Source organism: Oreochromis niloticus, linkage group LG15, assembly GCF_001858045.2.
Source record: "Oreochromis niloticus isolate F11D_XX linkage group LG15, O_niloticus_UMD_NMBU, whole genome shotgun sequence".
NCBI classification, from domain to species: Eukaryota; Metazoa; Chordata; class Actinopteri; order Cichliformes; family Cichlidae; genus Oreochromis; species Oreochromis niloticus.
The window spans coordinates 32,035,416-32,048,922 of record NC_031980.2 but is presented as its reverse complement, the minus strand read 5'-3'; the positions used below and the strand labels follow the sequence as shown (position 1 = coordinate 32,048,922).

The window sequence follows — 13,507 nt, the reverse complement described above, 5'->3', positions numbered from 1 at the left end:
CTGTGTGCATAGTCTGACCTGGAGTATCAACTTAAAGTAGATGCAGAAGTGAAAGGAGTATTGACCTTTTCATGAAGCTTTCCAGGACATGGGTGTTATCAGCACACAAATCATAACGGTGTTGTTTTGTTTCCTTCCAGCACACCTCTTCAGTGCCTCTGGGTTTGATCGTGTGAAGATTGTGGAAAGACAGACGACCCACGCTACATCATTCAGTCAGCCCGGTGTCTGCAGGTCTGCAGCCTTTCTGCTTCACTGGAAAACCCCTTCCACATCATCGGCTGTATACACAAAGATGTCAAATAGTAGAGGCAATTAATGCCATAGTGCCTGGTGCCTCTCTTTATAGCTCTTTTTTTGATGCAGTAGTCCTGCTTGAGATTTAAGATGTACAGTAACATTTACAACCAGTTGATTCAAAGGTAAAATGATGCAAAATATGAAAATTAGTACTAGTTTCTGAACTCACCACCACACAAATAAATAAATAAATAAATAATCTATGTTTTTGATACAGGCAGCCTGTGATGAAAGAGCAAGCATAGCTCAGCCTTAAACACTGCTCCAAGGACTCCTGGTCCTCCACAGCTAGGGAGGACTTTTGTTACCACAAGCTGGGTTAGAATATTCTTCCATGCCCACACAGGGTTTTTTTCTAGTTTTCATTCTTGGTAACTAATAATTCACAACACCGGAATTATTAAAGCAAGCTAAGCAAAAGTTCATGGCCCTTGGATACCAAGAATGAGGCTGGCATCCAAAGGCTATGCTCATTGTTACGCGTACTCTTTGTCTAATTTGAGGAGACATGACTCAGCAGGAACACTTTTACTTGATGATGGTCTGCATTTGTCTGCTATACACAGTGTTTAAATGTTAATATTTGATTATAAGTTTAAAACACGATTATCTTTTTGTGTTTATTCTGTATATTATGTTTCCAATCTTTCTGTCTTAGTAAAAAGTCTAAAAAAATAGAGTGAGGTCATGGATTAAATTTTGATACAGGGTTTCACCTGAATGATCTGCAGGTTGACTGTGCAATGAAAAACTTCTTTTAATATGAAAAGTATTACGATACAATATTAGGATAAAAATGCAATCCTATTATATTATTCTGTCTTCAGTTCTGTCTGTGTTCTGCCTGGATTCGTCTGTTTTGTTTATTTCCCAGAAGCTCCAGTTGAATTGGATTGAAAAGTACAAAATGTTAGTTCTCTACTCAAGGGATGGATGCGAGGATGTCAGGCCCCACCAACAGAATCTCCTTCTCTGATCCTGCTTGGTTTTGTATTTTAAACATTCACTAACAGATAAAGAATGGCTGTTTTTCACTTCAGGTTAACTTGACCCATAGAGTCTGGACTTACATTTAATGATGATGATGTAATTTGCTATGTTAAGCTTGATGTAATGATCCTCCTGTGTTATATCTGATGCTACTACTACTTTTTCTTTTATCTTTCTTTCTTGATCAAAGAGATGTGTGAATATATTAAACATTTTCATTGTGTCTGGCAGAACAAGGGTTGGGCCTCAGCACCACCAAGTACGACTACCCTTCTTTGAAGACGGACAGACCAACTCTGCATCGGTCAATCAACAGGGTGCAAAAATTAATTTCTTCCCTTTACTGTAAGAAGGATACTGATATCTGCTCTGATAGCGGCAAGAGTGCTGCTGGCATTGGACTACTGCACAAATTATATACATCCTATTTCAGTTTTTGTCTTATCCTGTGAATCATTAAATAATATTGATTATTCTGTTTATTGATCTTTGTTGTTTAAATAGAGCAACATCAGGTTTCCACTGGTCCAGCAGCATTTCAGAACCACCAGCAGTGAGGACTACGCAATCAAACCCTTGAACCTGCATCGCACAGGCTGCAGTCACGTCTCTCATTAGGCGTCATGTGACTGAGAATAGCATTTTTTGTTGACAAAGAGTGTTAAAGAGAATATGTGATTATTACTAATTTTGTTATTGCTCAAAAAAGGTTTCTAAAAATGAATAAAGACATGTTTTAAAATTTAACATGCACTGTTTTCACATAGTAGTTTGTAAATGATTAAAAAGGCCAAACACAGGTACTAAGTTTTCTGCAAGCCTCTACAAAAAAACAAACATGTACTGTTGTTCAAATGGATCCTCGTGTTAATCTTTTGCCATGATCCTCGAGTGCTTTAAAAATTACAAATCTGTTAAGTTCAGGTGTTTTTTTTTTTTTTTCAGAGAACTGTAGAAGAATTCCCATGAACTTGCTGGCCTGATCATAATAAATAAATGTTTACCCACACTAGCACGGTGTGAAATGTTGAGTCAGTGTACAAGTGCGGCTTTAGCAGTTAGATGGCTTAAACAGCTGCAATATCTTGCAGAGTTAAAGCGGCCTCGAACCTGACTGTCCTGCTTCCACCCTGTTTACACTGTCAACGCTGACTGCCAAGAAGAAGGTTACCGTGTGTTTCGGAGAAATATTCTCATCCCCTCCTTCAAGCATGACTGACCACAAAACTCCATAAAAACAATCCATGTTGTAGCAATACACAGCCTTGACACAGAGAAGCAGGCCCTGCTGATAAAACAATAATAATAGTAATAATGAAGAAGCCTGCAATGGAAGCAAGCAGGTGTAAACAAACTGATGCTAGAGTTCATCAACCTGAAAGGCAACAGTCCAGCTACGGGCTGGAAAGTTAGTAGGCCAGCCAGGGAGACAGAGCAATATCAGATTAAACTCCAGAATACACCAGATTAGCAAATATCAGCATTTAAAGTAAATGGAAAGGATTAATAATTAAGCTTTCAAGACATAGAAGTTTAATATTAACGAGTGCTTCTGAAGCATAGCTATGATTTCACTGATTTATCAGAACTGCTGTAGACATGTAAGCCCAATACATGAAAATAATGAATATACAGCATATTGCACTGATACAACATTAGACAGAAAATGCTGCAAAGGATAGTTTTATTTTTTACATTTGATTAGATTTATTAATCACATTTGTATTATTAATTGACGAAACTCTGGAAACACAAAAAAGAACCGAGTGAGTAATATGATCATATCACAACTTAATCAAGTTTAGACCAACATGTGAGCAGATCTTCTTTCAGCTGAGACACATGACTGAGATGCAAAACAAGAAAACACTTTTCACTGGCCTTGTTCTCTCCCCCCTTTTTAAACGCTTGACATGCGTACAGGCACGTTTGCCTGACATAACTATCATAGACAGGCTTTTACAGTTGAAGTTTATTACACATTTTTTGGTATTTATATTGCAAATAGGAAAACTAGTAAGAGAATTAAGCATTGACAGTTCAAGTGAAAAATACACACGGCCTTCAAAATGAAACCCTGCAGTCAACCCTTCTCTATCCTTAACCTACTCCTTAGTGACGCACTTTTTGTTTATATACAGACATAAACACGGGTGAAGTATGCTACAAACGGTGTAAGTACAGCGGGAAAAATCACCTTGTTAACTGATGCACAGCGAGCACACTCCAGGCGGACCTTCCTCCTACTCCTCCTCCTCAGCGGCAAAGTGGGCGGGCATGTGCGAGCATGTGCTCTTCTTCATTGGCGTAGAGCACGGAGCTGTCTTGTATCTGGGCGTTGAAACCTGCCCCCGTTCATAAAGCCCGGGCTTCCATTTAACATTCATTGAGTCAGAGCGAACGCGGAGTCAGGCACGTCGACCCTCGCGAGGACCTCTACGTCTCTTATCTTCCGTCGGTGAGTTCGTAGGAGCCTTTTAAACATCACTTCACAGGTCGCAGCTGTTTTGATAAGATGCGGTTCAGGTTCTTAACTCTAACCAGTTCTTTTGGACGCTTATAAATTTGACACGTAGCAGCCGCATAATGGAAAATAATATTAGGCTGAACTTGACTTGATCCAAATGCATTAAGAGAAACAGAAAACATGAGTTGGTTGTTATTACAGTATTATAGACACGACACAAAGCAGATTTGGCTTTGGTGTTTATAGGGAAATGTGTTTGTAGTATTGCTGACTGCATTTAAATACATCAAGATCAAACAGGTAAGTAAAACCATCCAAGTAACCATTTGGCCTGGTTTGTGTTCAAAGAGCAGAAACACTGGAGCTTTTTATTATTATGAAGTATGTTTGTAAACCAAAACAGCCCGCATAATAGTAGCTATCTTGGCCGATACCCTAAGTAGGACCACCCAAACCCCACCCTACAAATAGCTCTGAAAGAAAAACTGCAGTATGTTGGATTCGAGTTTTATTTATTGCATTGTACACGTTTAAAATCAGCCTTTAAACATGGCAGATAGGACATCATGCATAATTTCCTTGTGTCATGGTTCCCTAGTGTTTACAGAAGCTTTAGAAGCATTCATGTCTCCAGCTGACACTATAGTATATATACTCTGGCTGGCTCTTTCTATTTGCAGTAGACCTACATTTTTTACAGCACCCAAAAACCAGTTCTGGACACTTTTGCAACATTACTGTGGTAACCTATTCAACCTCGGTAAACAGTGTGTGCACGTTATGTGCTGTTCTTCTGTCCTCGCATGTAGAAATGGCACTGAGCTCCATAAAGTCCTTCATCCTAGAGCTGGATGGTCCGGCTGATGCGGCGTTCACTGGAGGGGAGGTGGTGTCTGGCCAGGTGGTCCTGGAGCTGCGCAGGAACACCAGAGTACACTCCATGAAGGTGCTGGGACGAGGAGTAGCCACAGCACACTGGCTGGAAAACCGTGGCATGAACTCTGTCTATAATGACTACACCTCTAAGGTCACCTATTTCAGGAAGAGACAGCATCTGATCAGAGGTTAGTATTAAAGACTGCAGATGATATTACTGACATGGAGTAATTAATGTTCTATTTGTACAGTGGTTAATGTTCACTCTGACTATAAAGTATCCCCAGGTGAATTTCCACAGTCTTTTTTTTCAAGGTTCTGTTGGGACACAAACACACTATTAGGCTCACACATAATCCAAAAGTTGCAACAAGGAAGTAAATATTTTTTTTGCCATTCTTCTTTATATTTAACAAAAAAAATGACCGAGTGAGCAAATTAGTTAATTTTTAATGCACTCGATGCAGTGACAGTAGTGGTGAACACACAAACTATTAACTGTGACTGCTGGAAAGGGCAGGACAGCACTTTTAAAGATACTTGCATTATATGTGTTGAACCTGATGCCGTTCTCATAGTCTTTTTCTATTTCTTCTATCCCATAATGTAGCTGTGTAGTCTTATTGTCAATAAAGATTCTCCAGTTTGTGGCTCTGTTGCTAAATATAAACATAATGACTGTATTTCAGTGTATGTATGCACCTGGTGGATGAAAAGTGTTCTCTCTGTGCCGAATAATGTGGTGTTAAACTGCTGATCTGCTCTTTTGTGTGCCAGCTGGTCAACGCTGCGTCTTGTAGTCGATGCAGTTTGCAAACTGGAGCCACCTGGGCCAAATGTGTTGCGCGGAAACCTACGTGAGCGACCAGATATATCTGCCAGATAGCATAATCTTTGACATTAAACACAAACCCATTAGTGTAGACTCCAAGCATATGCAGTTGGTTCACTGGGTATGGCGTAGTACTGGACGTGGTACTGTAACGTGTTGAATTCTCTGAACGTGGACAGCATTGAGAAACAGAGAGCACAGGCCATCGTAGCTGTGTAAATAAACACAGTGGTTAATGTTTCATAGGATGCTGTGTTTGACTCCATATTTTGGGAAGATAACTGGATGTCAGTAGTTTTAGATTCCAGCGGCTGCAGTGTAGTTGAAGTGAAATTGCAATTCCAGGCAGTGCATCATTATCTGCTGCAACAGTTGCGCCTTCTGCACTGTGGTTAAAGGTGCACTTAGCATGTTTCTTTTTACTTTCATATTAATTATATAGCCTACATTTAATCCTAAATCATATATATCACTGTCTACTTTAGACCTGATGCCTTTCCTGACACAACGCAAAAGAGATTTGTTGTTACCACTACACTATGGAGGCACCTCAGTCATATATATATATATCACTAAAAGAACAACAAAATGAAAGGTTTCCAGTTGAACTCAATGTATTTTTCTCCACCTCATTCATCAGTTTTGGAAGAACACTTTTGATTTTATTATTGATTTATTTATGATTAGTCAAACAGGAGAGTTATCTGTGGGTATTTCACCCTGTTGAACTTCTAAATCCCACCATACCATAAAGTTAAGTGTACTATCTACAGCAATATAACTGTCAAATCCTCACAAAAATATGTGATTTCACATTAGTTTAGATTTTTGGTCCTAATGATCATTGTAGCAAATTCCAATTTTAGGCAGTGAAGCTAAAAAAACAGTTTAGTGTGAATAAGGTGTAGAGACATAGAAGTAGTGTATAAAAGATGCACCTGGTGGTACAGCTTTAGCTTTGCTAATAGCCACAGAAAAGAAAAAAAAAGTCTCATAAATGTTGCCAAACAAATGCAGTTTTTTAAAAAAAAAACAACTTTATTGCACGAGTTGTATATTCTGCACTGGTGTGGGTTGTACAGAATAATGTTACACTGGCACAGACGCTGGGAGGTTTGTCCTGTAAATGACATTTGCAGGACCTCTCCAGGAAATAGCAGCGCTAATTATTTTTGCACAGCCTTAACCTTCTGATATGTGTCCTACATCTTCCCAAGAACAAAATCCTATTTCCTATTTCCTTTTTTATTTTTATATATTTATTTATTTATACCTGGGGAGTTTAAAACAGGAGTAAATATACATTTAAACATGTGGGATGTTGTATGTGGTCTGGACAGAAAAAAGAGGAGTAAGTAGAAGACAGGAGAAAGAAAGGAAGGAAGAGGGGGAAAGGGTGGGGTGGAGGGGGGCTGTTTTTAAAAAATGCAGCCTGCGTCACTATGGCAACAAGGAAAACAAGCCACGGCTCTCCTTGGCGCCGCCCTCTTTACCGTGCTGTCAGCTGCTGCTGTTCGCCGTTCTTTTTGCAGTGTTTTTTTAGGCTCATTGTTCTCCAGTTTTCTGTGAATTAAGTAGAAATTTACATGACGCATATTTGCTGTGTCATAATTTAGTTCGTGTATTTGTTTAGTGAGCAGCTCCACACACAGAGGAGCCCCTTAGCTCCCCTCTGACAGTAATCATACAGAGTCATCTGCACAGTGGGTGATCTATCAGGCATGTGCAGAAAGCCACATGGCCTTCTGCATTAACGCATGGAGCACTTTACTGCTGGCTCTGCTCCTGCTTACCAGCAGGTGGAGTGCTGGCTTTGCTTTTAGTCCAAATCGGAACTCCTTGCATGCAACTAGTTTGTTACAAGTTAAGTTTGGGCTTGAGCTGATCGGTTGATGGCAGTAGAGAGCTGACTCTTCGTCCCGAGAACAAAGACGTAAACAAGTTTGTTTTTCACAGGGCAGACTTGATTTTTGTCTGAGGACTTTTGGACTGAATGAAGAGAACCTGCAAAAGTGGCCGTGATGGCGGATTAAAACCCCCCACTTCTGCGCACAGATCACTCTGTTCGGACATTTTTGGAGCCGAATGTTAAATTTAAAGAAAGAAGTCTGGATTGATGACATAATTAAACTGTCGCAGAGCTTTTCTTTGCGTGTCATCTATGACTTTTCTTTAATTTCTTTAATAACTACTGCTTGTGTTTGTACTGAATTGCAATAGTAAGTTAAAAGAGACAGGGGAGAAGTGGAGTAAACAGCTTCGGTACCGACTGAAACTACCCTGAGCCGTCCAGGGTCTCTCCCAGACCGAGGCATACCCAGTAAGCCTGTTTTCTTCTAAGAACCTGTAACCATCAATCATCCCCAGGCCCCGTTTTCCCCTCTACTGCCTCCACACCCAGCCTGCATGTTTGTTATGCTGCCTTCAGGCTTGGTTTGGAAATGTGGGCGTTTTAGTGTGTGTGTGTGTGTGTGTGCCTGTGTGTGGGAGAATTGCTGCACATTAACAACCCGACAAAATGGAAAGTAGTGCCGGGACTTTTTGCTTGATAAGCAGGCCAGATGAGCGGCTGTTGTTTTCAGTTTCATTTTCATCATGATTACAGTCTCATGTTAATTCTGACATCATCTCGTGGGCCGCGCTGTGAGCACGTATCCCTATGGTTTCATACCTGTTGCGTCCTCCTGGAGCAGGAGGTCAACTTGTAAACACGCAGAAAAAGAAAAGAGGTCAAATTAGAGCTCCAACAACAACTCCCTAAAAACACGGACGCACCACTTGTTTCTCATTTGTATTTGAAGTGGGTTTAGCCTGCTGTTTACCAGATGTGCTGTTTGAATCCTGGGAACTTTAAGTTCTCGTCTGTCCACTTTTTTGAAACCTGATAGGTTTTCTTGTTTACGTTGTCGGAGTAAAGAAGCTGTCTCGACTGTCTTATTTACAACAACAGCAGTCTGAAGGGTCAGCGCCAAGGAGGAGTTCCTGAAGGCAGCATTGCCCAGCCTTCAAACCTCTCCTGAGGCCTTACATAATGATGTGTAGACTCCGCCCACTTTCTCAGCCTGCAAAAAGGGCTGCCGTCCGAAAGTGAACATCATATCGAGCTATAGAGCACACGAGAGTAGGCGGCAGCATCCTGGAGAGCCACTCTCAGCACCCTTTAAACACTCTGCGAAGGAACAATAAAGGAATCTCTCACTTCTTTTCGTTTGAGAACAGAGAGGACTCGCAAAGCCTGCAAAAAATGATTTTCGACAAGCTGAAAAAGTTTGACATAGTCTTCGACTCTCCGGAGGTGGACTGTCCTCCTGTGTACAGCAGTGGGGATGTGGTGTCCGGGCGGGTGGTGCTGGAGCTGTCCGGGGAGAGTCGGGTAGACTCCCTGAAGCTTCACGCTGAGGGTTTTGCAAAAGTGCACTGGACCGAGTCCCGATCGGCGGGCTCCAGCACCGCGTACACCCAGAACTACAGCGACGAAGTGGAGTACCTGAACCGCAGAGAGGTGCTGCTGCAGGCAGGTCAGTCCAGTAAGTCTGTGAACTCAAGCAGCCTAACCGTCCTCTTCGTGATCGAGCGGTCTAGACAACTGTGAAACCAGCTTATCTGTGTGGGGACAGTTTTTCTGCAGACTTAAAATAGTGTGTTTCAGGATGTTTGCGTGAGATGGTGACAGGGCTGAGTTCTGTGGCTGTGCTGAAGTCTGATAAAGTCTCACTGTCCCCCCACTTCTGTAGTTAACCTTAGATCGGAGACTTTGCATTGGTTAAGAATGATTTAAAAAATTGTAAACTAGAACAGCAACTCGTATAAACTCTGGCAATGAAAAAGAAAACCATTCAGGTTCATTTCTTTTACTTCCTTGAAGAAGAATACGTGAGCATGTACATAAAGAACATAGAGCAGCAGCTGCTTCCTCACCCCCAAAACATCTGTGGAAAAAATAAAATGAGTAACACTGGCTTTTCCAAATTGAAAGCAAATCCAGGCTTGTTTTTCCTCTCTGCATGCTGGCTTAGCCTCGTGTTTCTGGCTTCATTCATTTGGGCACGGAGCTGTTTTTGGTTTAAAGTACAGGCAGGAAATGGGCAGCCAAGGGCTTTGTCGATTTTTCAGTTGTTTTCCTGCCGAGTTTAGTCTCTATGCTCGGCTGCATGTTGTGTGAAAACCTGCAGCCAGCAATGAGAAAACGCATCATACAGCACATATCAGCTGAATCTGCTGTGGGGGATTTTGCTCATAGGCACAAGAAAGACTTTCTTGTTGGAGCCTACTTGACCCGTGAAGTTGATATGTTGTTAGTGTTGTTTAAATGAAATTGGAGCATTCATCTAACAAAGGTTCAGCAAAACCAAAACACACGTCTCCAGATTTGTGCTGCAAGAGAGTGAAGAGAACCCAGGAAAGACGGGCAGTGTGACATCGCTCGAGGAAAACATGTTCTCAGTCAGCACAATAGAGAAGGAACCGCCCCTCTGAGCAAGCGAAGCAACCATGTGATTGCAGAGAAACACAGGCTTACGGATCTGTTCCTGTGAAACAAGCGTTATTCATGTAGAGTTCTAAAGAATACTTTTGTGCCTGTTGTGCTGCATAGTTTTAAAAGTGGGTATTTAATGCCAAATAAATAAGTTTTCAGGTAATCAGAGCGCATTCAACTGTCAAGTCGAGGTTTATTTCTACAGTCGAGCAAAGCTGATGCTGGTTATATGAAGTATACATTATAATACCGTTAAATCATCAAATAAAACAAAGTCTGTGCTACCTGATCATCTGCGCTGTAAAACTTCCTCCTGTTCCTCTGTTATAGAAATTGTTTTTGGAAATTAACAAAAAAAATGAAACAACAGGTGACTGACCTTGAATTTGTTTTTTCCCCTCTTTCTTTCAGATAACGGTGAAGTGACAGTCCTACCTGCTGGCAGACACGAGTTTCCATTCAGCTTCCAGCTGCCAGAAGAAACTCTGGTCACCTCCTTCGAGGGAAAACATGGCAGCATCCGTTACTGGGTCAAAGTTAAGCTACACAGGCCGTGGGCCACAGTCAAGAAAATCAAGAAGGAATTTACAGTCATCGAGCCCATCGACATTAACACACCAGCCTTACTGGTAAGTGCCTCAGACTTCACATTTCATCGCTGTGATTTATTTATTCATGCATTTTGAGGGTTTTATGGAACTTGCTCACTGGTTTTTATAATCTACAGGCACCACAGGCAGGTACGAAGGATAAAATGGCGCGGGCGTGGTACCGCAGCTTTGGGCAGGTGTCGGTAACTGCAAAGATTGACCGCAAAGGCTACACACCAGGTATGCACATTCTGCTTTTCCCATGTGCTCAAACTTTGCGTAAGCATTTCGTAGGGTCTTGTTTTTCTTAGCTTCCTTTTTCTCTCTCCACAGGCGAGGTGATACCGGTCTTTGCCGAGTTTGACAACTCTACCTCCAGATCTGTTGTCCCCAAAGCTTTTATCATTCAGACGCAGACGTTCATCGCCCGCGGCACCATGAAGCAGAAGCGCTCTGTCGTGGCCACGCTTTGCGGTGACATCGTTGGTGCCAAACGTCGGGAAACCTGGCACGGTCGCGCCATCAAAATCCCACCCGTAGGTCCGTCCATCCTGCAGTGCCGTATCATCAAAGTGGAGTACATGCTGAAGGTAAGCTGCAGGTCTAACTTTAGCGCTGCTGCAGTTCTGAGTCGGCAGTCAGTCCAGGTAGCATTAAAAGCTCTCTTTCCTCCCGTCAGGTTTGTGTTGATGTACCCGGAACATCCAAGCTGTGTCTTGAGCTGCCTCTGGTCATAGGCACCATACCCCTCCATCCCTTTGGCAGCCGGACATCCAGCGTTAGCAGCCAGTACAGCGTCAACCTGGAGTGGCTGCGCATGGCCATCCCCGAGCAGCCGGAGCGTAAGTGTCCCCTACTGCTTTATGGGAAGAAAAGGAAAAACTCCCCACATGGCGAACAACTTTTTCTTTCTTTTTGCCAGTATTATTTTTAGAGCGTGCCACTTTTTGATTTGACAGGAAAGCTAAAATACTGCATGAGTCAGATGTACAAACAAAGGTTTTGGTTCCACAGAAACTCATGTTGGATCAGATCAGTGTTTGTTACTGCCAAAGGCGCTTAATGTTACGTGGGGTTTCAAAATGAAGTCATGAGTCAGCAGCTCGATGTTTGGACCTGTGCTGTTCCGTCGAGTCAGACGAGTGGACTAATCCCGCCTGTGTTTTTTCCCTGCAGCTCCTCCAGATTACAGCTCTGTGGTGACCGAGGAGGAGGCCGAGCAGCGCCACAACGCCGTGGCCTCGCAACAGGCTGAAGACCTCAGCGGGATCCTGGAGCGACCCCTAATGGCTTTTGTCCAAGAGTTTCGCTTCAGACCTCCGCCGGTGTACAGCGAGGTGAGTCACCATTGGCTGGAAGCGACTCCTGTTGTTTACTGAGATTGAGTGGCAATATAAAAGCTTAAATATAAAGGCCTTTTATTCCCTGCTTACCAAAACCTTGAGATCTCAGCTGTGTTGTGTAACAATAGCTAAATAGAAACAAATCTGTGGGTGTAAGCAGAGTGTAGGTTGAGCATAATTGAAGAGTGTTTTATTCAAAGACTGGATTATCTGCTTGCCCAACCTTCATCTCATGCATGTTGTTTTTCTGTTCTTTCCTGCAGATTGACCCCAACCCTCAGCCCATCAACATGAGACCTCGCTGCATGACATGTTGAACCAAGAGCCCTGCCTGAGCGTCAAGCAGCCTTATTAATGAAACAAATCAAGAGATTTGTCTTCTCCCGGATTATGTCTCTCTGATTAATAGCACTTGCTAACAGATTGACTGGAGCGCCAGGAGACGGAGCTCACAGGAACTGGATGTTAGTGGAGGAGGTGCCACTTTGTTTCCAGTCCAGTAAAGTGGACGCTTTCCTGTTCTGGCTGAAAGGAAAGCAACTTCTCTCCTTCGGTTCCTGTCCTTCCCAAGTGACTTTTGGCCGCCTGCGTGGTGAGCTACAAATACCTCCCAATCAACGATTCCCTCACGTGAAGAGATATAAATATATTTTTTTTGTGTTTTCAAGGAGTTTGGGACATTTTGGGAAGGGTTGAGATCACTTGATATTCACCAGGCGGAAAGTTGGAACTGAACCTGGCATTCAGATGTCTGAAAAAGGCGCTCTTGATAAGATGGCCGACTGTCATCTTTGAGTGGCATAAAGAGAGAAGTGCAATTATTTCCCTCAGTTTCCAACTTTCCCCATGCCTGAGATTTTAACAACACACATCACTATGCAATGTGTGCCTACGGTGATTTCTGTTACTCGAGCATACTGTATCTGTAGGTGTGACGGTGGAGCAGAAAAGTCAGAAAAGAAGATGTAGACATATTTTACGCATGCAGGTAACAATATGTAAAAGGGAAAAAAATATGTATGCCTTAATTATCTGCAGTTGAAGTTTGCATGAGAGTTTCAGGGAGCTGTTCTCTCGGACAGAGCTGGATAGAGCTGAATGTATTCTGCAAGAACTTAGAACAAAAAAAGCAGTTAGCATGTATGTGGATGAATTCCAAGAGCGTTGTTGTGTTAACACAAGGCTCAAGGCACTGAAGTGTTAGATAGCTGTGGCGTTATAATACAGTGGTAATAAAATAGGGGGTTCCAGTTGCACAAGGCTCATAGATTAGCTCTCCCAGCTGCTAAACAAAAGGACAGGAGGAGTGGAGATCTCCAAGCTGTGTGGACTGAATCTTTCGGTGGGAGCCAGATGCCTCGGTGCTGTGGGTCAAGCCTTTAGGTGGAGATGCCACTGAAACATAGGGACAAAGAACATTCCAAAAAAACCTTCTCAAGGATTATGTTTCTCCTCAACTTCCAAAAAAAGGAGTTTCAGAAGTCTTCAGGTTCAGCTGTGTGACTTTAATGGCTGAAGTCGACGAATGTATTATTTTTTTTTTTTTTTTTTTTTATACAAATGCAATTGTTGATTCACAGTATTGCCCAGATTTTTGTAATTGTTTTTTCTAATAAACAGTTTTTGAACGGA

At 42.3% G+C, this 13,507-nt stretch overlaps 1 protein-coding gene across 3 annotated transcripts; it reads left to right on the top strand.

The window, feature by feature from the left end:
• Positions 1 to 3,595: 3,595 nt before the first annotated feature.
• arrdc2 (arrestin domain containing 2) lies at positions 3,596 to 13,507 on the top strand. Of its 3 annotated transcripts, XM_003449031.5 has the most exons (8): positions 3,596 to 3,748; positions 4,567 to 4,821; positions 10,354 to 10,571; positions 10,670 to 10,772; positions 10,866 to 11,122; positions 11,212 to 11,374; positions 11,709 to 11,869; positions 12,139 to 13,507. In XM_003449031.5, exons 2-8 carry the CDS (start codon positions 4,569 to 4,571, stop codon positions 12,190 to 12,192), a joined length of 1,209 nt encoding a protein of 402 aa, XP_003449079.1. In that variant the 5' UTR covers positions 3,596 to 3,748; positions 4,567 to 4,568; the 3' UTR covers positions 12,193 to 13,507. The 3 variants fall into 3 exon arrangements, with proteins under 3 accessions (XP_003449079.1, XP_005454093.1, XP_003449080.1); XM_005454036.4 differs by lacking the exons at positions 3,596 to 3,748; positions 4,567 to 4,821 and adding an exon at positions 8,459 to 8,992; XM_003449032.5 differs by lacking the exons at positions 3,596 to 3,748; positions 4,567 to 4,821 and adding an exon at positions 8,475 to 8,983.